Below are 27,937 nucleotides of genomic sequence, written 5' to 3' on the forward strand. Positions count from 1 at the left end.
AGATCCCTCTGTCCCTCCCTCCGTCCGTCCCTCCCCACACAGATCCCTCTGTCCCGCCCTCCATCTGTCCCGCCCTCCATCTGTCCATCCATCCCTCTGTCCATCCCTCCCCACACAGATCCCTCTGTCCCTCCCTCCGTCTATCCCCACACAGATCCCTCTGTCCCTCCCTCTGTCCGTCCATCCATCCCTCTGTCCGTCCATCCCCACACAGATCCCTCTGTCCCTCCCTCTGTCCGTCCATCCCCACACAGATCCCTCTGTCCCTCCCTCCGTCCGTCCCTCCCCACACAGATCCCTCTGTCTGTCCCTCCCTCCGTCTGTCCATCCCCACACAGATCCCTCTGTCCTGCCCTCTGTCCGTCCCGCCCTCCATCTGTCCATCCCCACACAGATCCCTCTGTCCTGCCCTCTGTCCGTCCCGCCCTCCATCTGTCCATCCCCACACAGATCCCTCTGCCCCTCCCTCCAGCCATCCCCACATAGACCCATCTAATCTATCGCAGACTCCCCATCGCTCCTTGTGCTCTGTCACCTCACCAGCCAAAGCCCTGAGGCACTGACACAGCCAGAATGGGGGACGCTTTCCCACCCCACCGCCCCCACCTGACTGGCTGTTCTCTGGGCAGCATCGGTGTCAGCCAGCTGGAAAACCGGTTCGCTCACTCCCAGCCCCACGCCCTGGGCCCTGCTTGTCAGAACATGGGAACAGCCCTACTGGGTCAGACCAAGGGTCCATCTAGGCCAGTGTCCTATCTTCCGACAGTGGCCAGTGCCAGGTGTCCCAGAGGGAATGGACAGAACAGGGAATCGTCCAGTGACCCATCCCGTCGCCCATTCCCAGCTGCTGGCAAAAAATGTCCAAATGTCTCACCTGCACCTGGGCATAACTACGCAGCCAACAGGGAACCCAGCATGCGGGCTGAGGCACTGAGAGAAGAAGATGGATTTGGGTCAGAACACAAGACTGGGAGCCAGGACTCCTGGGTCTGTCCCTGGCCCTTTGAGGGGAGGGGGGCCTAGGGGGCTGGAACAGAGGGGGTGGGAGCCAGGACTCCGGGGTTCTAACCCTGTCCGCCAGAGTCATTGGGTGGCCTTGGGTGATGTCCCCCAGCCCCAGCTCGCTGCATGGAGGTGGTGATGTGAACTCGGAGGCATAGCCCAGGCCCTGCTTCCTCTGGGGGCAGGGAGGACTCTGAGCTGATGGGAGAGGGGTATCCACCCGAGTACACTCACCTCACCAGCCTCCCTTCCCTGTGCCCACCTGGGAGAGTGGCAGGAAGGCCCCAGGGCAATGGGGGCTCATGTAAAGCGAGACACTCAGAGCAGCCAGGAGGGCAAGGCAGGCCAGGGTGGGGCAGACTCCCCGAGCAGCAGCTCCCCCCGCCTGCGCAGGTGACTCGGGTGGGGTCACAGGCACAACCTGTTTGGCCACAACCGGTGCCCAGGAGGGAAAGAATCAAAATGTTCCTGGCTCCTTGCTCACCTCAGCTCACCCCACCCACCCGCCCGCCCCTGCCCCCGCCTGCTGCTCCAAGGAGGGGCTCCCTGGCGGCCTGATTCAGACATGGCCCTGGGCCAGGCCCCCACTGCCCAGCCGCCAAGCCAAACAGGGGCTCTGTACAGACATTAGCTCACTGGCAGGAGGCAAGTCCATTCCGGGGGCAGGGATCCAGCTCCGGCTCTCCCCTGCTGCCGGATCACTGCCGCCAGAGCCCATTCCAGTGGGCACAGATCCAGGGCTGGGTCATCCCTCCTGCTGGGGCAATTACCCTGCACATACCTGGCTGCTGACCCGACAAGGGGGTTCAGCCCTTGGGTGTGTCCCCATTGGGGTGGGGGAGGGTTGCAAACCTGTCCTCTGGGGCGATGGCCTTGAGGTGCCTGGCCCTGCCCGCGCCACGCCCCCCCCCTCCCCCCCCCCACCAGGGCGAATCCTCTGCATTGGCCAGAGAGAGAGAGAGGAGCTTTGGTCCATCTGCTCATCCCTCCGTCCCTCCCTCCCTCCCTCTCCCCCTTGCTCTGCAAAGCCCTGGCACACTGCTTACAGTAACCCACATGGTGGGGAGGGGGCAGAGGGAGCTAGCCAGGAGCCACCCGGGGGCCTGGCGAGAGCTGGGGTACCTCCAGGGAGTGGCCTGCCTGGCCCAGCCTGGCTGCTGTCCCCCCTTGGCCTGAGCAGGGAAGCAGGGGAGGGGGCTGCTGAGGAGCTGGGGACGCGTGGGGACGGATGAGGCGAGTGAGGGGGAAATCCAAAGAAAATCCCCTCTTTGGTGCTGACTTGCAGCCGGCCCAGCCGCCCACCTGCCCGAAACCAGCCTCCCACGGTCCCTCCCACTTTCACTTTCAGGGGCCGTGCAGCTGCACCCCAGGGAGGTGGGGGGGGCTGGGGGGCCAGGATGTGGCTGGCAGCCCTGGTCCCTGGAACGATCCTGGAATCAGGGCCACCATGGGCCTAAGGTGCCAGGCGCTGGGCAATGCCAGGCAAGCCTGGCCCAGGCCCGCTGAGGGCTGGTCACCGTTGGCCCCCATGGGCCAGCTGGGGGGCACCACACCCTGGGAAATGGGATGCAGAGGCGCAGACCCTGCTGTGCAGAGACATCCATGTCCCAGCCGGCTCCTGGGGGCGTCAGACGGGTGGGGGGAGCTTCCGAGCCTTCCTGCACCCCGACCACTTCAGAGGCAGCTCGGAGGATGAAAGGCGCCCAGTGCTTCGTGTCACAAACCCCCTGAGGCCGCCAAGAGCCGAAATCAAACCCACCGCAGGCCCCGGCGTCGCCAGCTATTTATAGACGCCGCAGGGGAAATGGTTCTAAGGAGGAACCGGCAGGAGGGGCAGGAGCCCCCAGCTCCCTGCATCAGCTCAGGCCTGGCCCACGGCCTCCCACTTCCACATAGGGCGGCACCCAGGGCTACCGGGCAGCCCAGTTCAGGTGCCAGAGCCCACGGGGGTGGGAGCCCAGCACTGGATGGAGAGATTCCACTGCAGAGCAAGAGGCCAGGGACAGCGTCCGGCCCCCCCTTTTGCCCTGGCCTCCCGGCTGCAGATGGTGCCAGCCAAGCCCATCGCTGGCTGTTGGGAGTCAGGCCTGGGCGCTGGGTGGGCGCTGGGTGGGCACCCCCCCCCAACACCCCCTGGCTCCGGCGGGTAGTAGGGGGAAGTGCTCACAGCTGGCAAGGCCGCACTCCTCCTCCCTCGCTTCCCCATTCCCTCGCTCTCTCTCCCCCTCCCCCGGTTTTCTCTAAGTCGGGCGGCTTCTCTGCAAGCCCCGTGGGCTGGATTGGCGTGTGTTTATAGGAAAGAGTCTCTCCCCCTGGCCCCCCCAGGTCTTGCTGAGCCCGCAGCCCCTAGTGTTCTAGGAACCAGACACCAAACCACACAGCCCCCCGGCGCCCCGCCCTCGCCCCAGTGCAGGCTGGCAGATACCAACCCCCTTCCCCCGTTGGGGGTGCGCGGTGCTATTTTTAGGCACTGGTCTATTTTGGGGTGTGGGGGCTGTGGCTATGTGGCACGGGGGCTGGGCCCATCCCCGTCTCTGCTGCCACGGGCGAGCCTGTCAGCCAGAGCCCCCAAACCACCCATGTGCAGCCGGCACCCCCAGCGCAGCCCTCGTCTGGCCGTGCCCCCCACCGCAGACCCTGGGGCGGTGGCTGGCACCCCCAGCTCAGCCCCAGCATGAGGGAGCTGGGAAGTCGCTTTGCAGGTGCCCTGTCCCCACTCAGCCCAGGACATTCCCAGGGGCCCCGAGCAGGGCAGGCGGGGGCATCGCCGGGCACTCACCTTCCGCCCCCCCAGGACACAGCCCTCCCGGGGCGCTGGGCAGCACAGCAGAGATGAAGACGCCTGAGGGCAGTGGGGCCAGCCTGAGGGCAGGGAGCCTCTGATCCCATCTCTGCCCAGCCGGGCAGCGTGGCAGGAAGGACCGGGCGGTCATTGCCGACAGCTGCGGGCGGCGCTGCCTTGTTCTGGCCTGCAGAGGGCACTGCTGGGCACCGACCGGGGAGAGGCGCTTCGGAGCCGGCGTGCAAAGGGGAGCCGGCATGGGCTGCACGTGTGTGTGTGTGCGTGCGTGTGCACAGGGGTGCCCGTGTGCGCAGGGGTGCGCATGTGTGTGTGTGTGTGTGTGTGTGTGCACAGGGGTGCCCGTGCGTGTGCACACAGGGGTGTATGTACGTGTGTGAATGTGCGCGCAGGGGTGCACGTGCGTGTGTGTGTGCGTGCACAGGGGTGTATGTACATGTGTGCATGCAGGGGTGCATGTATGTGTGTGTGTGCGCAGGGGGGTATATGTATGTGTGTGCAGGGGTGCTGTACATACGTGTGTGTGTGCCCATGCGTGTGCATGCTGGCCTGTGAGGGGTGCATGGACATGCGTGTGGCACACCGGGCTGGGCTGCCCAGCGAACCTGCTGTGGGGCCATGGTGTGTGATGTGGTGGTGCCGGTGTTTGGGGTGGGGGGTGCATATCAGAGCCATGGCAGGACGGCCCCCAGCCCCAGCCCCAATTCTAAGGGAGGCCTGGTGCCCACAGGCTGGGGTCCCTCCCTGCCCCACGCCCAGACCCAGCTGTGATGGGACAATACCTGTAGCACCCAGCACTGGGGGGGCTGGCTCCTCGCCAGCTGCCATGGTGGTTATCGAGCTCCCCCCCCGCCCCGGGCGGCGCTGCAGCTCCCCATGCGCTGGGCGCAGGAGGTGGGTCCGGCGCAGGGACAACGCTTGGCAGCAGCGATTCAGTGGCACCGTTTATTGGAGTTATAAATAACAGCGACGGGCTGGGCATGTGGCTGGAAGAACTTAGAGCTCCTCATGCAGCACCGGTGCTGGCCCGGCCCGGCTCCAGCAGGGCCCCTGTGCCCGGCAGGGCTGGCTGCGGAGATGGCCAGGTCTGGGTCTGCACTGCGGGGGAACCTGCAGCACTGCCCCTCTGCCCTGCCAGGCTGGGCCCGGTGCTGTCTGCTGCATGCAGGACACTCCGCCAGTCATGAGAACTCCCCCCCCAGCCCCGGAGCCCTCCTAACGCGGGGGCTTTGGCTGCTGCTGGCCACCCCCAGCCCTGCTGGTTCCTTCTGCCAGCTCTGAGCTGCCCCCCAGCCTCTCCCCACTCTCTGTGCCTCCCCCTATGCACGGACCAGCCTCTGAGCCCACACCCCAAAGCCCAAGCTCTGAGGCTACCAGGATCCTTCTGAGCCCTGGGGATCGGGCCCTGGGCAGAGCCCCAAGGGCCAAGAATTCGCTCTGTGCTGAGTCCTGCCCCCACTGCTACCTCCCTCCTGCTTCACCTCCTCCCCACCTTTGCAGACGTGCTCAGACCCTCTCGACCTTGAAACCCCTGCCCAGCCCAGCTCAGCCCAGCCCAGCCCAGCCCAGCCCAGCTCAGCCCAGCCCAGCCCAGCCCAGCTCAGCCCAGCCCAGCTCAGCCCAGCCCAGCCCAGCAGGCTCCCAACGGGGGCTGAGTCTGGCTACCCCCTGGGCCAGTGCCCAGAATGGATCAGCTGGCAAGTGGGCAGGGGGTCAGGCTGGCACATGGAGCCGCTCCCCCGCCCTTGGCAGGTTTTTAATCTACTTTTCTTTACAAAAATAAGATAATTTGAAATAAATGTGAGAACCGCCCAGTCCCCCACCACTGCCTCCCTGCCAGGTGTGTCCGACACCACAGGCAGGGGCTGTGGGGAGGGCAGAGGGACGGGGGCTGGGGGTAAGGGAAGATGAGGTGGGGAAGGGGCTGGGAGGAGGGCAGAGGGACGGGGGCTGGGGGTAAGGGAAGATGAGGTGGGGAAGGGGCTGTGGGGAGGGCAGAGGGACAGGGGTTGGGGGTAAGGGAAGATGAGGTGGGGAAGGGGCTGTGGGGAAGGCAGAGGGACGGGGGCTGGGGGTAAGGGAAGATGGGGTGGGGAAGGGGCTGTGGGGAGGGCAGAGGGACGGGGGCTGGGGGTAAGGGAAGATGAGGTGGGAAAGGGGCTGTGGGGAGGGCAGAGGGACAGGGGTTGGGGGTAAGGGAAGATGAGGTGGGGAAGGGGCTGGGGGAAGGCAGAGGGACGGGGGCTGGGGGTAAAGGGAGATGGGGTGGGGAAGGACTGTGGGGGCAGAGGGATGGGGTGGGGCTGGGGGAGGGCAGGGGGGTGGGATTGCCAGAGGGACGGGGATTGGGGGCTAGAGATAAGGGGAAGAGGTGTGGAGGAGGAAGCTGGGGGGCAGGCCAGCGGGAGTGGGGCAGACAGGGGCTGACCAGGGCCGTAGCGCCCGGGCTGGGGATGGCTGGAGAGGCCCAGAGGCCCATGATTGGGTCGGGCGGAAGGAGGCTGCAATAGGGTTTCTAGGCAGAGGGGCAGAGGCTGCTGGGCCAGGCCTCAGCGGTGGGGGCCCGAGGACGCTCCCCCACTCCAGTCGGCTGGCAGGACCCGTGGCCGCAGCGGGAGCGGCTGGGCTGGGCTGGGCCCCGGCTCAGCGGGGCTTGGTGAGCAGGATCTCCAGCCAGCAGGGGCAGGCGGTGATGAACTGCCGCGAGTAGCAGGGGCCCCAGCCCTTGGCGAAGCTAATGCGGATGCTGTTGGGGTCGCAGGGCCCATCGCCCGGCCTCCGCCAGCCGGCCTGGCCACCCGCACGCTCATAGTCAAAGACCTGCAGGGAGTAACCGGGCAGCACCTTGTGCACGGGCGGGCCGCGGGCGCTGGGGGGCCCCAGCGTGGGAGAGCTGACGAAGATGGGGTGCTCGCTGCGGTTGTAGGTCCACACCCCGTCCCGCTCCCGGCTCAGCAGCAGCCCACGGCCAATCTTGCTTCGGGCCCGGCGTACGGCCGCGCTGCGCCTCTCGGCCTGCAGCTGGCCCAAGGAGAAGCCGCTCCCCTGCGGCAGCTCGCAGAAGATGTTGACGGAGGTTTCGTGCACGGCGTAGAGACGGCCCACCCGTGTCCGGTGCTCCCAATAGGCCAGTTTGCACCAGCAGCCGTCCCTGGTGGTGCTCCATGCCAGGCCGGGGTCTGCAGGAGCGAGAAGGGAACCTCTGAGCCCACGCACAGAGCAGCCCCCAGGCCCCCCCACTGAGCCCCCACAGAATGAATAGACCACCCAGGGACCCTCCCCGGCTCTGGGATGCAGCCCCTCTGGGGTGGGGGGTGGGGGCAGGTTATACAGAGACCCCTCGCCCGGTGCTGGGATGCAGCCCTTCTGGGGTGGGACGCAGGGGTGTTTATACGGGGACCCCTCCCCCAGCACTGGCCGTTGGGGCAGGGGGACATGAGGGCTAGTTAAACAGGGACCCCTTGCCTGGTGCTGAGAGGCAGCTGGCTCTGGGGTGCGGCACGGGGGCTGGTTATGCAGGGACCCCTTGCCTGGCACTGGCCATGAGTGAGCTGCGGGGCTCTGGATACAGCCACACAGAACCAGTTTAGCCCCAGCACCGGAGGAGGCCCCTGAGTCTCTTTCAAGTGGCTGGGGGCTGGCGGCAGGCCGGCCTGAATGCTCCAGCTTGAAATTGGGCCCGGCCAGCAGTGGGGGGCGGGTGGGCAACGGGGCCTGGGCTCTGCAAGGGCCAGTTTCAGGCCCCATCTCTGCTGGCCCTCCTGGGGTTCTGGCTGCCTGACCCCACTGGCCCCAAGCAGACGGACCTCCCAGCTCCCCAGACTCAGCCCCCCAGGGTATTGTGGGGCAGCTGGGCTGGAGCAGGGCGTCCGACTCCATCGCGGAGCAGGACAATCCCCGGGGCGTGAGTCACGGTGGGGTGCTGTGAGCCGGCACGTAGGCCCAGGACAGCCCCAGCCACCGTCCCAGGGGACCGCCCGCCGTGGCGCGGCAAGTGGGGGGCGGGCCTGGCCGAGGGCGCCGGTCCCAAGGCCCTGGAGCCGTGGGAGGGAGGGTGGAGCGTGGGGAAGGAGCCGGTGGCCGGCAGCCAGGCCGGAGCGCGGCTTGTGCGTCAAGGCACATTGTGAGTGTCCCTGTGGGCAGCGCTTCCTGCGGCGGGGAACGCAGACGGGCCAAAAATAACAGGCTCAGCTTTTGCTCCGGGCAGCTTTTCCTCCCGGGCTCAGGTGGGGGGGCCTGACTCGGGGGACGGGGGGTGGTTATCACCCCCCCAACCCCTTCCCTTGATGCCCCGGAGGAGATGGGGGGCAGCAGCAAGGTCAGATCTGCTCTGGCAGCTCTGGGGGGGGGCAGACCTCCCCCCGCCCCTCCCCCCAACTCTTTCTGACCTACGGAAGGGGAAGCCCCGGGCCCCGCAGCCGGGCCCCTGCTCTGCAAAGGGCTGAGCTGGCAGGGGAGGGCCCAGCGGGCCCCAGGGGCCCCATGTCGGCAGCTCTCCAGGCTCCAAGGGCCGGGATGGCTCAGCGGGGGAGGGGGAGCACCTGACCCACACCTGGTGCTGCTGGTTCCTGAGCGGGGGGCTTCTCGATGGCTCCACCCAAGGGCCCTTCTTCCCCAGTGGGGCCCCCAAAATCTCGTGCGGGAGGAAGGTGGCAGCAGGATCCCCCCGATACCCAGGGCTGCAGCCTGGCAACACTGGTCCCCACCCAGCCCAGGGCTGGTCATTCGGAGTCCCCTGACGCTCCCCGCCTGGGTCTGGGGGGTCACATCCCCTGGGTGCCCCCCAGTCCCTATGGGCATCCCTTGTGCCCCGGTCCCCACCGTACCTCGCCAGTCTCCGTGGGCGTTGCAACCAGACTCCAGGTGGCTGGAGTTGGGGCGCTCCGACACCTCTGCCCAGGGGCAGCTGAAGGGGGAGATTTTGGAATAAGGGGGTGGCGGTGTCTCTGAAAGGGAACCAGACAAGAGCGGAAACCAGTGAGCAGCTGTCTCTGGGGCAGCCCCCTCCCCACCCCACTCCCATGCCAGCCCTCCCCTTCTGGCCCAAAACCAGCAGGGGAAGGGGGGCCAAGTTCTGGGGATAGACAGACAGAGGGGGTGTCTGGGGATAGATAGATAGATAGATAGATAGATAGAGGGGGTGGCTGGGGATAGATAGATAGATAGATAGATAGATAGATAGATGGGGTGGATGGGGATAGATAGATAGATAGATAGATAGATAGATAGATAGATAGATAGAGGGGGTGTCTGGGGATAGATAGATAGAGGGGGTGGATGGGGATAGATAGATAGATAGATAGATAGATAGATAGATAGATAGAGGGGGTGGCTGGGGATAGATAGATAGATAGATAGATAGATAGATAGATAGATAGAGGGGGTGGATGGGAATAGATAGATAGATAGATAGATAGATAGAGGGGGTGTCTGGGGATAGATAGATAGATAGATAGATAGATAGATAGATAGATAGAGGGGGTGGATGGGAATAGATAGATAGATAGATAGATAGATAGATAGATAGATAGATGGGGTGGATGGGAATAGATAGATAGATAGATAGATGGGGTGGATGGGAATAGATAGATAGATAGATAGATAGATAGATAGATAGATAGATAGAGGGGGTGGATGGGGATAGATAGATAGATAGATAGATAGATAGATAGATAGATAGATAGATAGATAGATAGAGGGGGTGAATGGGGATAGATAGATAGGTAGATAGATAGATAGATAGATAGATAGATAGAGGGGGTGGATGGGGATAGATAGATAGATAGACAGATAGAGGGGGTGGATGGGAATAGATAGATAGATAGATAGATAGATAGATAGATAGATAGATAGAGGGGGTGGATGGGGATAGATAGATAGATAGATAGATAGATAGATAGATAGATAGATAGATAGATAGAGGGGGTGGATGGGGATAGATAGATAGATAGATAGATAGATAGATAGATAGATAGAGGGGGTGGATGGGGATAGATAGATAGATAGATAGATAGATAGATAGATAGATAGATAGATAGAGGGGGTGGATGGGGATAGATAGATAGATAGATAGATAGATAGATAGATAGAGGGGGTGGCTGGGGATAGATAGATAGATAGATGGGGTGGATGGGGATAGATAGATAGATAGATAGATAGATAGATAGATAGATAGAGAGCGGTGCTGCTTGGCAGTGGGGGAGGTGCGCCATGGGTGGGCCCCCAGCCCGGCCCCCCCGTCCCACTCACCGGGCATGGCGAGCCGGCTGAGGTGGTGGGGGTTGCAGCAGAGTGTGGCCCCCTCGCCGCAGCCCCCCCAGACCCCGAAGCTCTGGCAGCAGCTCAGGCGCTTGAGCTCATGGGGGTGCCGGAGGTCGGGCCAGCGGTAGAGCCGGCAGAGCAGCACCTGAGGGGGTAGGGCCTGCTTGGTGCCACGCGGCTCTGCCCGGGCCACCCAGACGCAGCCCGACGGCCCGGCTCCCCGGCTCTCCACCGCCTGCACCAGCAGCTCCAGCTCCTCGTCCTTCAGCTTCTTGAAGAGGGCGTGAGCGGCGGGTTTGAGGGCGCCGTGCCCATCCTCGGGGCCGGGGCCGGCACAGCGATGCCTCCAGAGCCGCCGCACCAGGCTGGCCCGCCGCGAGCGGAACATGGGGGGCTGGGCCCACCTGCGGGGGGAGAGAGGGGTCACATGCTGCTCCAGAGTCCCATGTCCCTGCCTGTCCAGGCCCAGGGCACCCAGCCGCACCTGGGGTAAGCAGGTATTACCCACCCCCATCAGGTATAGCAGGGATCCAGCCGGACACCGGGGTCCCCAAGGGGGAGCCGGCCTGCTCCAGGCCTGCCTCTTCTAGGCCAGGCTGGCTGGGGCTCCGCTGAGCAGGTCTCCCCCAGAGCTCCCCCAGGCCCCTGGGCTGGGAGTCTGTATCCAAATACCCGGGGCCTGAGTGAAGGGGCAGGATCAATGCTGGGCGCTGGCCAGTGGCCGGTGGCACCGGAGGCCAGCCAGGGATTCTGCACCTCTGGTGCCCACTGCTGGGGCAGGAACGAACCCCCCGATGATGCAGCTGGGCACCCGGTCCTGGCAGGGAGCGGAGGGGCTGCACCCATCACCCCTCAGCAGCACCCACCGGGCAGCCACGTCCCCAGAGACCCTGAGAGTCAAAACGAGAATTCGATGGAGAGGCCAGTTTTCACTCCTGACACACTCACTGCCACACACTGACACTCATCTGCTGCTCCCTGTCACACACACAGTCACTGACACCTGTGCAGACACACAATGCAGCACACACACGCTGCTGCTCCCCGTCACACACACACATACCCTGACACCTGTGCAGACACACAATTCAGCACACACAGACACACACGCTGCCGCTCACTGTCACACACACAGTCACACACACATTGTCGCTCACTGTCACACACACACTCACGGACACTGGTACAAACACACAATGCAGCACACACAGTCACAGACACACCTGTGCAGACACACAATGCAGCACACACAGTCACACACACACTGCCGCTCCCCGTCACACACACAGTCACACACACGCTGCCGCTCACTGACACACACACATACCCTGACACCTGTGCAGACACACAATGCAGCACACACAGTCATACACATGCTGCCACTCACTGTCACACACACACCTGTACAAACACACAATTCAGCACACATAGTCACACACACGCTGCTGCTCACTGACACACACACATACCCTGATACCTGTGCAGACATACAATGCAGCACACACAGTCACACACACGCCGCCGCTCAGTCACACACACAGTCACGCACACGTTGCCGCTCACTGTCACACACACACTCACGGACACTGGTACAAACACACAATGCAGCACACACAGTCACAGACACACCTGTGCAGACACACAATGCAGCACACACAGTCACACACACACTGCCGCTCCCCGTCACACACACAGTCACACACACGCTGCCGCTCACTGACACACACACATACCCTGACACCTGTGCAGACACACAATGCAGCACACACAGTCATACACATGCTGCCACTCACTGTCACACACACAGTCACACACACGTTGCCGCTCACTGTCACACACACACCTGTACAAACACACAATTCAGCACACATAGTCACACACACGCTGCTGCTCACTGACACACACACATACCCTGATACCTGTGCAGACATACAATGCAGCACACACAGTCACACACACGCCGCCGCTCAGTCACACACACAGTCACGCGCACGTTGCCGCTCACTGTCACACACACATGGACACCTGTACAAACACACAATGCAGCACACACACAGTCATACACACACTGCCGCTCCCCGTCACACACACAGTCACACACACGCTGCCGCTTCCCGTCACACACACAATCACACACACGCTGCCGCTCACTGACACACACACATACCCTGACACCTGTGCAGACACACAATGCAGCACACACAGTCACACACACGTTGCCGCTCACTGTCGCACACACACCTGTGCAGACACACAATGCAGCACACACACAGTCACACACACGTTGCTGCTCCCCGTCACACACACACACTGACACCCACGCAGCAGCTCCCCTAGGCCGTGCCGAGCGTTGCTGGCCATCTCCAGAGCCAGCACTGCCCAGGGCAGCTCCCCCGGTCTAGTGACGGGTGCAGCCCTGGGCAGGGACGGGCCAGTCCCCCTGGTGTGACGGGGCCTCCTGCCCAGCCAGCTCACCCCTCCCTGACGGGATACCTCCAGCGCTGGCAGCGCCTCCACCCGCTAGCGCTGCGTCCGCACTCGGAGTGTGTAGCTAGGCCCTGCGAGGGGCAGGGCACCCCGGCTGGGACTGGGGCCTGGTCCCCGTGCTGACCCCCCAGGGAGAGAGCAAACCCCCCCATGCCCACAGCACACGCACCCCTCCCTCAGGCAGGGACACACAGGTACCCACCCACTCACCAGCCCCCAGACCTGCCCCCCCTTCCCCACATACCTCCTGCTCCCCAGGTGGGGATCTGAGGGACCCAGCCTGTGATGAGCTGCATTTATGGCCGGGGGGGAGGGGGGCTGGGAGGGGGCGGAGGAGAGAAATGGAGCCAAAGACGGGGCAGGGAGGAGGGACAAGGGCCGGGGCTGGGCTGCCTCCCACCCAGACACCCCAAGAGACACAGCCACTGACACACGTAGTGCCTGGCACACACACACACACACACACATCCTGACACACACATTCCCTGACACACATAATGCCTGGCACACACACGTCCTGACACACGTACCGTGCCTGGCACACACACACACACACACACACACACACACACACTGACACAGACATGCCCTGACACACGTAGTGCCTGACACACGTAGTGCCTGGTACACACACACATGTCCTAACACACGTACTGCACCTGGTGCGCGCGCGCGCGCACACACACACACACACACATCCTGACACACACATTCCCTGACACACATAGTGCCTGGCACACACACACACACACACACACTGACACACACATTCCCTGACACACGTAGTGCCTGGCACACACACATGCGTCCTGACACACATGCCTCCCAGCGTGCACACACACACGCACACACACCCTAACACATGTACCGCCTGGCGCACGCACACGCCCTGACATATGTGAACATGCAGTTGCACACAGCACAGTGCTCACTGACACGCACACAGAGCACATGCTCACAAACACGCGTGCACACAGTGACACGCATACGCCAGGTGCCAGGCAAGGCAGCTGGGGGCCGTTGGCAGAGCTGGGGTGTCACAGGAAGAGGCCAAGCGGGGAGGGGATGGTGCCCGTGGGGCGGGTGGCTCACTCACTGTGGGGCAGCAGGCGGGTGCAGTGCCTGGCGCTGGGTCTCAGTGGAGGGGCCCTGCTCTCCGGGCGGCTGGCACACTTCTGCCTGGCGCACTCAGCGGCCAGGGCTTTTTCCTGCAGGCGGCTCCCCTCCCACGGCCCTCCCAGCCGGGGGAATCAATTGATTAGAGGCTGCCCAGAAGCCTTGGCTGGGCTACACGGAGGGAAGCTGAGCTCAGTGAAAACAATGCAATGGGGAACCCCGGGCTGGGGGGAGGGGGAGCCTGGGGGGCAGAGCCTCAGGCAGGAGGGTTTGAGGGGGACCCGGGGGGCCAGAACCTGGACAGGGGGGATGGGGGCTGAGGCAGACCTGGGGGGCAGACCCCGGGCAGGGGGGAGTGTGGGGTGAGGAGGAGCCCCAGGTGGGCAGAGCCCCAGACCGGGGAGAGCATGGGCTGAGGGGAACCCCAGGGGGGCAGATCCCCAGATCGGGGGGTGTGGGCTGAGGGGGAGCCCCAGAGGGGCCTAGCCCTGGGCAGGGGCGAGCTCTGAGAGGGGAACAAGGCCCAAAACGGGGTGCCCGGAGCAGCCCCTGCCCCCAGAGACAGCAGACGGATGGCGGCAAAGTGCGGCAAGGGGCCGGGAGCTGGGCAGGTACCAGGACCCTCACCACAACCAGCTCACCCCGGGGCTCACAGCACCCCTCCCCCTTTCACACGAAGACTCCCATCTTTGGTTTGATTCACGGCATTAATTGGCCAGAGGGGCCAGCAGGATGGGGGGTCACATGCTGCCTTGGGGTCGGCTCTCCCCATTTCCCCTCAAGCCGGAGTCTGCCCTGCCTAGTGGTGGAGGCTCTGTGTTGTGGGGCAGGCAGACTCGGCAGTGCTGGGCAGGGGGCTCTGTGGGGCACCGAGGGGCTCTGTAGCGTGGGGCCATCTTGGTGTCTCCTCTGGGTCATCCGGTTTTGCTGTCACACCCCTGGGTTCCCCGTGGTTTGGGGGAGCAGGGCCCTGGCAGAGCACTGGGGTGAGACAGGCTCCAGGCCTCCAATCCCACCGTCTGGGCTCCCACACAGCCACACAAAGGCACCGAGGCTACCGGCCTGAGAAGCCAGCCCCACGCCTGTCGCCCGCCCCGCCACTACCCCCATACCACCTCTGCCGGCCCCACGCCTGTCGGCCCACCCCGCCGGCCCCGCTGCTACCCCCTACCACCTCTGCCGGCCCCACGCCCATCAGCCCACCCCGCCAGCCCCGCTGCTACCCCCTACCACCTCTGCCGGCCCCACGCCCGTCGGCCCACCCCGCCGTTACCCCCATACCACCTCTGCCGGCCCCACGCCCGTCGGCCCACCCCGCCGTTACCCCCATACCACCTCTGCCAGCCCCATGCCTGTCGGCCCACCCCGCCGTTACCCCCATACCACCTCTGCCAGCTCCACGCCCGTCGGCCCACCCCGCTGTTACCCCCATCCCACCTCTGTCGACCCCCTCTCTGCTCCCACTCGCCCCCCCAGCTCTGCGCCCAGGGCCCTGGCTCAGGCTGTGGGGAGGGGGCTCCCCGAGGCTGACGCTGGGGGGTTGTCCCTTTAAGAGGGTGGGAGCAGATTCCATGGAAAGGCGGTTAATGTAAACGGGCCCTTATCCCACTCTCAGCCGGGCTTCCTGCTCCCAACTTCCCACTGAGATAAGGGAGGTTGTGCTGGCGCCAGCCACTCAACTCTGCTCCGGGCCCAGGCCCTGCGGAGCCTCCGCACAGCGGGTCCCCACCGGTGCCGGGACAGTGCCAGGGGCAGCCCTTCTGCTGGGGCGGGCGGCACGGCGCAGCCAGGGTCTCTGGGGGGACCCAGGCCCCACCCCCAGCCTTCCCCTGGGCTCCCCCAGGCGCCTGCACTACCAGGCCCAGGCTGGGATGCCCCGGGCCGGGGAGGCCCTGCAGGGCCTGGTGTACGCCAAGCTGCCGCTCAGTGGCCGGTCGGTCTGTGACCTTTGCCGGAGCTCCAGCCAGTCTGGCCCGCTGGGTGCATTCCCGCCTCTGCAGCTTCCCCCGGCTCTTGGCAGAGCCACAGGCGGGATCTTTGGGGGGCAGGCGACAGGAAACAGCCTGGAGTGGAGACAGGCCGAGAAAGCAGCTCTCTCAACAAGGAACTGAGTCACAGCCAGATAAAGGGAGGGGAGGGGAGGACTGGCAGCAGGGGCTAGTGGTGAGAGCAGTGGGGGCTGGGAGCCAGGACTCCTGGGTTCTATCCCTGTGTCTGGAAAGAGCATAGGGGCTAGCAGTTAGAGCAGGGGTAGCCTGGGAACCAGGACTCCTGGGACCCTCAGACAAAGGTGCTACAGCACGGCCCTGCCCGAGCCCTCCCAGGGTCCCCAGTGCTGCGGGAGGCAGTAGGGGGTTCCGATGCCAGGTGTGGTACCCCTGGGCTGGCACAAGAACCCCGGCATCCTGGTGCTCAGGCCCAGGGGCCCATCCCCTGCCCAGCGCCGGGGCTCCATGGCAGAGGGGGGACAGATGCTCCCTCTGGGGGTCGAGCCATGTCCTGGCCCAGGGCATTTGGCCCCCTGTGAGCTGTGCAGAGCCCCCGTCCCAGGTCATTCCTCGTTTCCTTGCCCATGCCAGCTTCACTCTGAGCGGCGTCCCAGTGTGCTGGGCGAGGGACTCCTGCCCGCCCAAGCGGTGGCTGGCTGGGGGAGGGGGCTGGGACCACGCTGATAATGTCCCAAACACAGGAAGGAAAAGTTGGATAAACAGCAGGAGCTTTGCAGGAAACTCGGCCCAGAGACTTGGCCGCCGTGGGCCCTGCCCCCCTTCCCCCCACCAGCTCCCAGGCCCAGCCGGGGTAGATGTTTGGAAGGTGCATTGGGCCTGGTATAAGGGCAGTTGAAGCAGGCGGTTGGAGCCACCTGGGGCCCAGCCCCAGTCAGAGGCACCCCCAGCCCACACACAGTCAGCACTCGGAGCGGTCACGCGTTGCTCAGGTTTATTGGGGAGCGCAGGGCCGGGGGCCAGGCATCCACCGTCGAGTCCCATTCCCGTCCTGTCGGGGCTGGCGAGCCGGGATTCCAGCTAGAGGGGAGAAAACAAAGCCAGTAGCCGTGGCTCGGACGCAGCCTGGAGCCCACAGACCTGGGGGGAAAGAGCCCGTCCCCACCCCATGAGACAGCACCTCCCACTGCCTGGGGACCCTGCTGAGCAGAGGACACAGCCCATCCCCCAGCCTGGAGTCCAGGTGCCACCTCCCTCACTGGGCCCCACAGCCCAGGGGGCTGAGCCGAGCCCGCTCCTCCTGGCTGACCACTCAGCCCCCTGTGGCATCGTGGGAAAGAGGCGCTCAGGCCAGGTCAGGTGCCAGGCCCTGCTGGCGGAGGGGGAGCCAGGTTGCCGCATGTTGGTATTTGGGAAGGAAGGAAGATGCCCTCGGAGCCCCACGTGATGGCTCTGAACTGCACAACCCTGGGGTGGCCGTGCCAGCCCGACCCATTCACCTGTTGGCCGTCGCTAGCCGCAGACAAGGGCGCTGGGGGAGACACTTGTGGATTTGCCTGCTGGGGGTAGAGACTCCCCGGCCTGGCTGGTGGCACCCGCTGGATCCTGGCCCCACTCTGACCAGTGCTGGGCTGGCTAGGCAGGGGACAGTGCCAAGGCCGGGGGACGTTCATACCCACCTCCTACAGGCTCAGGGCGTCCCAAAGGGTCCTTCTGGTGGGAGCTCCGTCTGCTCCAGGCCCCCCAGCAGCAAGGGGTCAGGCGATCCCAGAGTGCAGCCAGTGGGTCCAGCCCTGCGGAGGGGCAGGAGGGCTGGGAGGACAAGCACCCGGCAGCACGGCACACGAGGGGGCGGGGGGGCTAGTCCAGCAGTTCCTTGATGCACCAGCAGCATAGCAGGAGGTAGGCGCACTCTCGCAGGACATCCAGCAGCCAGTAGCTGAGATTCAGCCCCACAGGACCCTTGGGGAGGGGCCCCGGCAGCACCATGCCCCGAACCGCCCGTCGCAGGGGGTACGGGGCCAGCTGCGCCAGGGGGTAGCGGGTCAGGGACCGGGGCTGCCAGGCCAGGCGTCTGCCCAGGAGATGCATCATGCGGGGATGAGCCGGGTCTGGGCCCTGCCGCAGGCAGGGGAGAGCCGCGTGACAGAGGCTGGAAGCGGCTGGATTCTTTGCAGCTCAAAGGGCTGCATGAATAGGGCCCCGGGCAGGGTGGGGGAGGGGCTGCTGCCTGAGCAGGTCTGCTCGCTCCTGCCCTCGGGGGGCCTGGCCTGGCCTCCAACCAGACTGAACCTGCTGGAAAAGGGGCGCAGCCTCCCTAGGGCCCCCCCCCTTGGACAGGGCATGGGGCCCCAGCCAGATGGCACCAGTGGGAGCCTGGCCCTGGCGCTCACCCAGGGAGAGTGCGGATGGGGAGTTGTGGTGCCAGGAGCGGAGGCTGCCAGAGACCAGGCAGCACTGGCCGGGGGCACCCTGCCAATGGGCCCAGGGAGGGGTCACATTCCCTGCACATCCCATCTCCCAGAGTCCTCCGCCCTCCTCAGGCCGGACTGCCATGTACCCACCGACCCACACCGTGGGGGCCACGCTCTGAGCCCCCCGGGAGCCGGTGCTGGCAGGAGACACAGGCAGGAGGCTGAGTACAATGGGTTTATTCAGAGGGCCCGCAGGCCCTCCCTCCGCATGCCCCAGTCAGCAGTGCCCAGTGGGCGGGGGGCACACGGCTGCTCCAGGTGTCTGGGAGGCAGGGCCCCAGGCCGCGGGTGGGTGTCCCAGGGGAGCAGCCCGCGCTCAGCCCAGTTCACCGCCGAGCGGGGGGTTCTTGTGGCCGGGGCCTGCCTGGCAGGGCCTCACTGGCGCGAGGTGCGCTCCTCGTCCTCGTTCTCCAGCAGGTAGGCCGGCCGGTAGCTCTCCTGGCCCAGCGCGTTGGTGGAGCGCAGCGCCGGGTTCTTCTGCGTGTTGCTCATGCTCCCCAGGGAGGTGTAGCTGCAACAGGGGGAGGGGGCTGTGAGCAGGGCGGGGGCACAAGGCGTTGCCCAGCGCCTCCTTCTGTGCTAGAAAGCCCCTGCACAATCCTGGATGGGGGCGGGTCTGGTCAGACATCTGACCTCATGCACCACGCTGCCCCCTCCTCAGCTCCCCTCCCACACTGCCCAGCCCTCACTCCGCCCCTCCAGATCCTGGGCAACACCCGACTGACACGGACCCCTAGCTGCCCACCCCCCGGGCCATGGAGCCCAGCCCAGCCGGTCCTTCTGGACGAGGGCTTGGGGAGCAGTGACAGGGTTGGGGGAGGGGAGGCATAGCGCCCCCCGAGCCGGGCTCTTACCCCTTGTCATACAGGATGCAGTACGGGACGAAGAGCGTGCGCAGGAACTGCCAGATGTCCCGGTACGTCCAGTCCTGGAGGCAGAACAGAGGTCACTGCAGCAGCCGTGCGGAGCCCTTGGCGCTTGGCTCCCCCTCCCCTTGTTTGAGGCCAGCTGGCTGTGAGCCCAATGGGCATGGGGGGGGGAGGGCTATGTGGGGCTCAGCCAGTCCCTGCTCCAAGCCACTGGCATCCCTTCCTCAAAGTCACTGGGACTGTCACTGTCCCCCCGCCTTCCCTCTCGGCACACCGACCATCCCCTCAGCATGGCCAGCTGGGGTGGGGGTGGGGGGTGAAACAACAAAGTTGGGTGGGGAGCCACGGGGCCCAGACTTGGCACACAGGAGGGCAGGGAGCCACAGGGCCTGGACCCGGACACATGGCGGGACAGGGAGCCACAGGGCCCGGACCCAGGCACACAGCAGGACAGGGAGCTACGGGGTGCGGACGTGGGCACAAGGCAGGACAGGGAACCACGGGGCGCGGACGCAGGCACACAGTAGCTTTAACTCCTAGCCCAGGTTTTTTGGGGCTTGTCTGAAAGATCTGTCCGGAGAACTAGCTTGGGACTGGATCGCTGCTGGGAAGGGCCTGAGACAACCCACAGGGGTTAGAGTCTGAGGGGGGGTGGAGGCAGTGCTGCCCAGGGGAGGCGGGAGGGATGCCATGGGGAGGGGAGAGGTGGGGTAGGAGGAAGTGCCAGACAGGAGAGGGGGGACTAAGGTCTCATCCCTTAGACCAGATTCCCAGCCCCCTGCTATAACCCACTAGAGCTAACTGCCCTCCCAGAGCTAGAATAGAACCCAGGAGTCCTAGCTCCCTGCCCTGTATTCAAACCGCACTTCTCTGCCCCACTAGTAGCAGCCCTTGCGCCATGACGCACCAGCAGGGGGTTCACCCGCATGTACTCGGGCCAGCCGGGGTCGGTCACACACATGGGCGTCAGAGTGCGGGAGTAGGGGTCAGTCCTCCTCGTCCCCATCAGCACGGCCTGCAGCTGGGGGTGCTGGGCCTTCAGGTCTGCCAGTGCCTGCTGGATGCGGCCCTGCACTGCGCAGAGGTGGAGGTCGTACCTGGCACGCAGAAAGAGCCGCAGGGGACACAACATTGAAGGGTGGGGAAGCCCCAGGGGGATGTCAAGGCCCCCACCCCAATGAACTGGTTGGTTCATAAGAATGTATGAACGGCCAGACTGGGTCTGAGCAATGGGCCCTCCAGCCCAGTGTTCTGTCTCTCGACAGTGGCCCGTGCCTGATGCTTCGCTGGGAATGAACAGAACAGGGCAAGTAGCCAGTGATCCACCCCGTCTCCAGTCCCAGCTCTTGGCAGTCAGAGGTTTAGGGACAACCAGGGCACGGGGGATTCCCAACACTGCACACTGAGTGGGTGTTTTCAGAGCACTACCCACAATGACTCCAAGATCTCTCTTGAGTTTACACCCCATCATTGTGTATGCAGAGTTGGGATGATGTTTTCCAATGTGCATCACTTTGCATTTGTCAACATGGAATTTTGTTACTATGTCACCCAGGTGTGAGATCCCTTTGTAACTTGTTTGACTTAACGATCTCCAGTAATTTAGTATCGTCTGCAAACTTGGCTACCTCACCATTTACCTTTTTCCAGATCATTTATGAGTATGTTGACCAGCTCTGGTCCCAGTACAGATCCTTGGAGAATCCTGCTATTTACCTCTGTCCACTGTGAAAACTGACCATTTATTCTTAACCTTTATTTCCTATCTTTTAACCAGTTACTGATCAGTTACTTTTTTCTCTCATGACTGTGTGTTTTGCTTAAGAGCCTTTGGCGAGGACCTTGACAAAGGCTTTCTGAAAGTCCAAGTTCATTATATCAACTAGATCACCCTTGTCCATATGGTTGTTGACCCCTCAAAGAATTCAAATAGTGCTGAGGCATGATTCCCCTTCACAAAAGCCGTGTTGACTCTTCCCCAACCTGTCCCGTTCAGCTCTGGGTCTGATCATTCTCTATTGTTGTTTCAACCAACTTGCCTGGTACTGAAGTTAGGTTCACCAGCCTGCAAGTGCCAGAGGCCTCTGAAGCCCAGCCTGCCTGGGCGGTTCCACTGCAGGGAGGTGGGGAGCTACCTGGAAATACAGCCCCCTCTTACCTCTGGGTGGTGGCCTGAATGAACTGCTCCATCTCGGGGAAGGGGGACACGATGCGAATGTAGAGCACCTGCAACTTCTCCTCCCGCTGTGGGAATCGCCTGGAGAGAGAGACATCCGTCACCATGACTCACCGCCCCCAGCCGCCTGGCCTGGCCTACGCAGGGCCACGCAGCGAGTCAGTGACAGAGCTGGGACAGAACCCAGGAGTCCGGGGAATTATACACCAGTCAGACCAACTTCAGACCCTGGAACGTGCTATTAAACTATCAACTTGAGAGCACCCAGAGGAGACCAGGGCGATAAGGAACAAACAGCATGGATCTGTCACGAACAGGTCATGCCAAGCCAGCCCAATTTCCCGCTCTGATAGGGATGGGGGAAGCAGGTCATGTGAGAGATCTTGAGTTTAGTGAGGCTTTTGACACAGTCCCACAAGACATTCTCACAAGCAGGGTCTAGACGAAAGGACTATAAGGTGGTGTACAACAGGCTCAAAGGCCGTCTTCAGACAGTAGTGAGCAGTGACTCACTGTCAGAGTAGGAGGGCGGATCTAGTGGGATCCTGCAGGGGTCGAGCCTGGCTCTGGTACCGCTCAGTGTGTTCATTGCTGGCTGGGATAATGGAGCGGAGCGCATGCTTATAAAAGATGTGGAGGACACCAAGCTGGGAGGGGTTGCAAGCATGTGGGAGGATGGGATGAGAGTTCACAATGAGCTTGACAACATTGGAGAATGAATCTGAAATCAACACGATGAAATTCAGAAAAGACGAGTGCAAAGCACGAGAGTCAGGAAGGGAAAACCAAATGCCCAGTTACAGAGGGGCACTAGCCGGGCGGGGGTGGGGGGGTGGGTCGCACTGCTGGATAGGGTCTGAGGCTTATAGCGGACCACAAACTCAATAGGAGGCAACAGAACGATGCAGCTGCAAAAAAAGTCCACTACGAGGGCACATTCCTGGGAGAGTTGTGTGGAAGTGTCACGCACTGCTGAGGCCCCAGCTGTCCTGTGTCCAGTTCTGGGTACTGCACTATGTGACGGAGTGGGGGATTTTCTTGTTTTTTCCAGTGGTTTGCATGCAGAGGGGGCGGGACTCAGTGCCCCTGGGTGTTGCTGGTTTAAAGAGGTGAGGGGAGAGGGAGTTCATTGGGACACAGGACCGGAGAGGGAACTTGGGACCCAGCCGATGGCCTGGAGGATGGAGACCCCGGTGATGACCCAGAGACCCAGCTCAGGAGTCGCAGCCGGTTCTGGCCAGTGGGAGGACAATGGGCTGCGGGGAGAGGACTCCGGTGACCTGACCAGCCGGTTCCAGCCAGAGGGGCCAGAGGACAGAAGAGGGGAGAGGAGGTCCAGGCGACATTGTTTATGACCCTGTCTACCTGGAGAGAAGACAATGGACAGAGGGGGCTTGGGGTCGGGGGTATCAGATGCCCAGCGGGGAAGCAGGGGGGCTTGGGTCTGGAGAGGGAGAGCAGGCAGAGCCCACCTGGATGCAGGGAGACTGGGATGTGTGGGGCTGAGGGAGGCCAGGCCTTTAAGGAAGATGGGGAGAAACTGGAGGGCGCAGAGGAGAGCCACAAAACTGATTGACGGTTTAGAAAACCGGACCTGGGAGGAAAGGCTCAAAAACGGGGCATGTTCAGTCTTGAGAAAAGACGACTGAGGGGGGAGCTGAGAACAGTCTGCAGATCTGTGGAGGCTGCTATAGAGATGGGAGTCAATTGTACTCCACCTCCACCCGAGGCAGGACGAGCAGCGATGGTCGGAATCTGCAGCAGGGCAGATTCAGGAAAATCTTTCTGACTCGAAGACAAGTTACACTCTGGAGCGGGAGGCAGCGGACTCTCCATCATGGCAGAAGTTTCAGAAAGTTGGACAAACCCCGGTCAGAGACGATCTAGCATGACTTGGCCCTGTCTCAGCGCAGGGGGCTGGACTTGATGACTTTGTGGGGTCCCTTCCTGCCCCACATTTCTATGACGCTCCCCAGTAGCCCCCACTCCCCTCCTAGAGCCAGGGCCGGCTCTGGCTTTTTTGCCGCCCCAGGCAAAAAAGCCGCCGGCCGCCCCCCCCCCCCCCATGGGGGGGGTGGCAGCCGGAGCCCCAGGGGGAGGGCGGCGAGCCCCAGCGGGGGCTCCGCTCTCCCCCCGGCGGCCGGGGGGAGGGCGCCGGGGGGAGGGCGGCAAGCCCGGACGTGGCCCCACTCTCCCCGGGGGCCGGAGCGCCGCGCCGCCCCCCTCCAGGTGCCGCCCCAAGCACAAGCTTGGTGGGCTGGTGCCTGGAGCCGGCCCTGCCTAGAGCTTGGAATAGAATCCAGGAGTCCTGACTCCCACCCCACTGCTCTAACTCCCTAGACCCCACGTCCTTTGAGCACCATGCCCAGGCCAGCCCGCCCGCTGGGGGCTCTGATGCAGGCCGGGCCCTGCCTGAGCAAGGAGGGGGAAGCAGTGGGTACCTCTGCACGGCGGCATGGAACAGGTGCAGCAGGGCCGTGCAGTCCTTGCCCCCGTTGAAACCCACGCAGATCTGGGCCAGGCTGAACCGATCCAAGGCCTCGTCGATGGTCCGGAGCGCTGCTGCCACCTTCTGGCCCAGGGCGGAACCTGCCGCAGAGGAGAGGAGTCGGCGAGGACCCAGGTGGTGGGATCTCGAGGGGGGACTGGGCTTGGTGCAGGTCGGAGCCTCCCACCCACCCAGGGATGAGGCAGGTGCAGCAGCCAGCAGGGTAGGTCCCAGCCTCTCAAAGCCTGAGGCTGCCCCATCTGGGAGGTTGCTGGTTACACTCCTGGCCAGGCAGCTGCGAGCGCTCCCCCTCTCTCCACAGGGCCCTGGAAGCCTGGCTTTGGGGTGGGAGGTCTGAACAGGGTTAGCAAAGCCATCCTTCAGCTCCATCCCCATCAGCCTCGGGCCTGGCCTGTGCAGCACAGCCGTGCCGGGAGGAAGAGGCCCAATCTGAAGGCCCACATGGCGCTGGCAGGTGACCCTGCCCCGCTCTGTCAGCGCTGGGGACATTTCACCAACGCAGCTCTGCTGGTACGAGCCCTCGCAGACGCATTTATACTGGCAGAACCGTGCCGGTGCGGGGAACCGGCACAATCTATGCCACTCTAAGCAGAGTTCTGCCAATGCTGCCACACCGGGAGGGCACGGCTGCTCTCGCTAGACTGGCATTGACGAGGCCTGCCTGATCCCCAAGGACATGGAGGCTCCAGAGACCTTCTCCATCCTCATTAGCAGCACATTACAGCTGTGCCTACAGGCCCCACCCATGGTGCCAGGCGCTGCATGGACACAGAGAGAGACAGTCCCTGTCCAAAGAGCTCCCAGGCTGAACGGAGCGGCTGGTTTTATCGACAGGGACCCAGGGAAGGGAGAGGCAGTGAGTGGCCCATGTCACACCGAGCCAATGGCAGAGCTGGGATTTGAACCCAGATCCCAGGCCAATGCTGTGACCATACGGCCAGGCAGCTCCCTCTCCACGCCAGCTCAGCTCAGTCACGACCAGCTGTGACTCCATGGTGACTGTTGGCCTGTGCACAACGGGCTAGGGACCAGCCTGGAGCCGGACGGGTGCTCACATCCGAACCCACCAGAGCTGGCAGCCTCCACAGAGGCCCAGGTCTGACTGAACCCCCCCTTCAAACTGTTCCCTGCAGGTCCGGGCTCAGGCAGGTGGGTGGGAAGCACCATGAGGGAGCCTGGTGCTTCGGTTGCCCCTATTATATGCAGCAGGACCAAGCCCCAGAGCCACATGCCCCTGTAGCTACTCCAGCCAGGCCATACCAGACTCAGCCAGGGCATACACGTCTGTGGCTGCCCGCGCCACAGGGTCTGTCACCAGGGGCACGACCAGCGCAGGGGGCAGGTTCTGCATCAGGAAGCTGTAGGCTTCCTCCAGGTGCTGCTCAGACTCCGAGTCCAGGGTCAGCCTCACGCGGTAGTAATTGTTGACCCAGTCAGGGTAGGAGCCCAGGTGCGTGTGGTGCCCGAAGTGGGCGTTGGCCTGGTTGAGCACAGGTGCCAGGAGCGTCTCGTCGGCGCTGACGTAGATCTCCCGGGAGTGGAAACGGGTCTGCTCGTTGCGGAAGAGGTGGCCGAGCCCCTCCAGTGCCCGCTCCATCAGCACCGGGATGCCCGGGAAGACGTAGACATTGCGCACGCTGACAAGGGGGTATTTCATGGCATCACCCGTCCTCTTGTCCGTGCCATAGTTGAGCAGCGAGGACTCAGGGACGTGCGCCAGCTTCATCTCGGGGCAACGCACGTCCGTCTTGCCAAAGAACCTGTGTACCAGGGCGACCAGCTCTGGGTGGGGGCAAACCTGCTCCCCGAAGGCTTTGGCCACCGCCTCAAAGGTCACATCATCATGGGTGGGGCCGATGCCCCCCGATGTCAGCACATAGGTGAACTTGGCTGCGAAGGAGGAGATCTCCGTGGCGATAGTATCGACGTCATCGGGGACCACGGAGATTCTGGCAACTTTCACTCCCAGCGACCGCAGCTTCCGGCACATGAAGAAGGAGTTTGTGTCCTGGGTGAGTCCCTGGAGGCAAAAATATTGTGAGATAACCCAGCCAGCAAAGGCACAGTGCATCACCACTGGCCACATGCTGCAGAACTAGGAGATGCCTGTGGGGGGGGAGGGAAGCGGGCGGGCAGGGAGCCAGGACTTTTGGGTTCCATCCCTGTCTCTGGGAAGGAGTGGGGACTAGTGGTTAGAGCGGGGGGACTGGGAGCCTGGACTCCTGGGTTCCATCCCTGTCTCTGGGAGGGAGAGGGGACTAGTGGTTAATGCCTGGGACTTTTCAGACCCTCAGGGGGAAGGTGCTGACACTGAACATTTACCAGCCCGTGCCCTTCGACCTCCCCACAATGGGGATGTCCTAGCTAGGCCCCTCAATAAAACTCGACTGGGACTCTAGGGTGAGTTCCACTAGCTTACGGCTAAATGGGGGCCCCTCCATCCTGCTGAGTAGGCCCGAGTCGACCCGCAGTGTGAGGAGCTACCAAGGTGAGCATGGGTGATGCAATCTGGCCAAGCGTGGGGGAAGATAAAGTTCATGGCCAGCCTGAGAAATTGTCCCAGTCTCTGTCAATCTGGAGCCTGATCCCAAACACAGACATGGCGCAGCGGACAGGGCAGCTGGGGAGTGCACAGTGCAGCGCCAGTATCGTACCTTCAGGATCTCATCTCCGATGATGATGATCCCGGCTGTGACGGCATCGTGGCCATTCTGCGCAGGGAAGGTGCTGCTCTGCGCAGCCATGGCTTGGAAAGGCCTGCTCTCCCGTCCCACCCACCCAATGCTCCTACAGATCCTGAGGGCCCAGTGCATGGGCCCCTGCAGTCAGGTCCCCCCAGCTCTAGAGATGACACCCAGGCATCTCCAAGACAACAGCACCTGCAACCGAACATCAGAGTGCTCACAAGGATGCTAAGGCGGCATCAATATGAACACCCGAGAGAGCACAGAAATGACCCAAAGTAGAGAGACTGGGTATGAGAGCCAGAAACAAAGGGTCAGACAATGAGTGGGGGCATAGCTGGGAAAAGAACCCAGGAGTCCTGGTTCTCAGCCCCCAACCACTAAACCCCACTATCCTCCAAAAGCCAAGGAGAGAACCCAGGAGTCCTGGCTCCCAGCCCCCCTGCTCTAACCACCAGCCCCCACTCCCGTCCCAGAGCCAGGGAGAGAACCCAGGAGTCCTGGCTCCCAGCCCCCCTGCTCTAACCACCAGCCCCCACTCCCCTCCCTGAGCCAGGGAGAGAACCCAGGAGTCCTGGCCCCCAGCCCCCACTCCCCTCCTCAAGCCAGGGAGAGAACCCAGGAGTCCTGGCCCCCAGCCCCCACTCCCATCCCAGAGCCAGGGAGAGAACCCAGGAGTCCTGGCCCCCAGGCCCCCTGCTCTAACCACCAGACCCTACTCCCCTCCTCGAGCCAGGGAGAGAACCCAGGAGTCCTGGCCCCCAGCCCCCACTCCCGTCCCAGAGCCAGGGAGAGAACCCAGGAGTCCTGGCCCCCAGCCCCCACTCCCGTCCCAGAGCCGGGGAGAGAACCCAGGAGTCCTGGCCCCCAGCCCCCACTCCCGTCCCAGAGCCAGGGAGAGAACCCAGGAGTCCTGGCCCCCAGGTCCCACTCCCGTCCCAGAGCCGGGGAGAGAACCCAGGAGTCCTGGCCCCCAGCCCCCACTCCCGTCCCAGAGCCAGGGAGAGAACCCAGGAGTCCTGGCCCCCAGGCCCCCTGCTCTAACCACCAGCCCCTACTCCCCTCCTCGAGCCAGGGAGAGAACCCAGGAGTCCTGGCCCCCAGCCCCCACTCCCGTCCCAGAGCCAGGGAGAGAACCCAGGAGTCCTGGCCCCCAGCCCCCACTCCCGTCCCAGAGCCGGGGAGAGAACCCAGGAGTCCTGGCCCCCAGCCCCCACTCCCGTCCCAGAGCCGGGGAGAGAACCCAGGAGTCCTGGCCCCCAGCCCCCACTCCCGTCCCAGAGCCGGGGAGAGAACCCAGGAGTCCTGGCCCCCAGGCCCCACTCCCCTCCCAGAGCCGGGGAGAGAACCCAGGAGTCCGGCCACCCCCACCCGCTGGCAGCTCAGCGCCTCCAGTCCCGGACCCGCCTCCCCAGCCCACAGCGAGTGAAGCCCCACCTCCACCGGCCCTCTCTCCTTTCATTGGATAGTCGGGATGCCAGTCAGTAGACAGGGAGACTGTGAATGCGCTGATTGGCCAGTCTTGACCCGAGAGAAAGTGACGTACATCGGAGCCGGAAGACTCCTGCTCTTCTCGGGGCAGGGGCTGAACCATTGCAGCCCGTGGAGGGTTC

General features: G+C 63.5%; 2 protein-coding genes across 4 annotated transcripts; both read right to left on the minus strand.

Annotated features, from left to right (window-relative positions):
- Nucleotides 1-6,094: 6,094 nt before the first annotated feature.
- LOC128827493 (mothers against decapentaplegic homolog 6-like) lies at nt 6,095-14,734 on the minus strand. 3 transcript variants are annotated; one of them, XM_054011402.1, is made up of 4 exons: nt 13,647-14,734; nt 10,052-10,467; nt 8,629-8,748; nt 6,095-6,981 (listed from the first exon to the last, which is right to left on the minus strand). In XM_054011402.1, exons 2-4 carry the CDS (start codon nt 10,449-10,451, stop codon nt 6,446-6,448), a joined length of 1,056 nt encoding a protein of 351 aa, XP_053867377.1. In that variant the 5' UTR covers nt 10,452-10,467; nt 13,647-14,734; the 3' UTR covers nt 6,095-6,445. The 3 variants fall into 3 exon arrangements, with proteins under 3 accessions (XP_053867377.1, XP_053867379.1, XP_053867378.1); XM_054011404.1 differs by lacking the exon at nt 13,647-14,734 and adding an exon at nt 12,795-12,812; XM_054011403.1 differs by lacking the exon at nt 13,647-14,734 and adding an exon at nt 10,930-12,444.
- A 3,513-nt stretch (nt 14,735-18,247) lies between these two features.
- FLAD1 (flavin adenine dinucleotide synthetase 1) lies at nt 18,248-27,727 on the minus strand. The gene is made up of 8 exons (XM_054011076.1): nt 27,696-27,727; nt 26,295-26,519; nt 24,901-25,660; nt 23,573-23,720; nt 21,114-21,212; nt 19,863-20,052; nt 18,941-19,014; nt 18,248-18,597 (listed from the first exon to the last, which is right to left on the minus strand). The coding sequence occupies exons 2-8, from the start codon at nt 26,451-26,453 to the stop codon at nt 18,462-18,464; spliced, it is 1,566 nt and encodes a 521-aa protein (XP_053867051.1). The 5' UTR covers nt 26,454-26,519; nt 27,696-27,727; the 3' UTR covers nt 18,248-18,461.
- Nucleotides 27,728-27,937: the final 210 nt, after the last annotated feature.

This window comes from Malaclemys terrapin, chromosome 21 (genome assembly GCF_027887155.1).
Source record: "Malaclemys terrapin pileata isolate rMalTer1 chromosome 21, rMalTer1.hap1, whole genome shotgun sequence".
NCBI lineage: Eukaryota > Metazoa > Chordata > Testudines > Emydidae > Malaclemys > Malaclemys terrapin.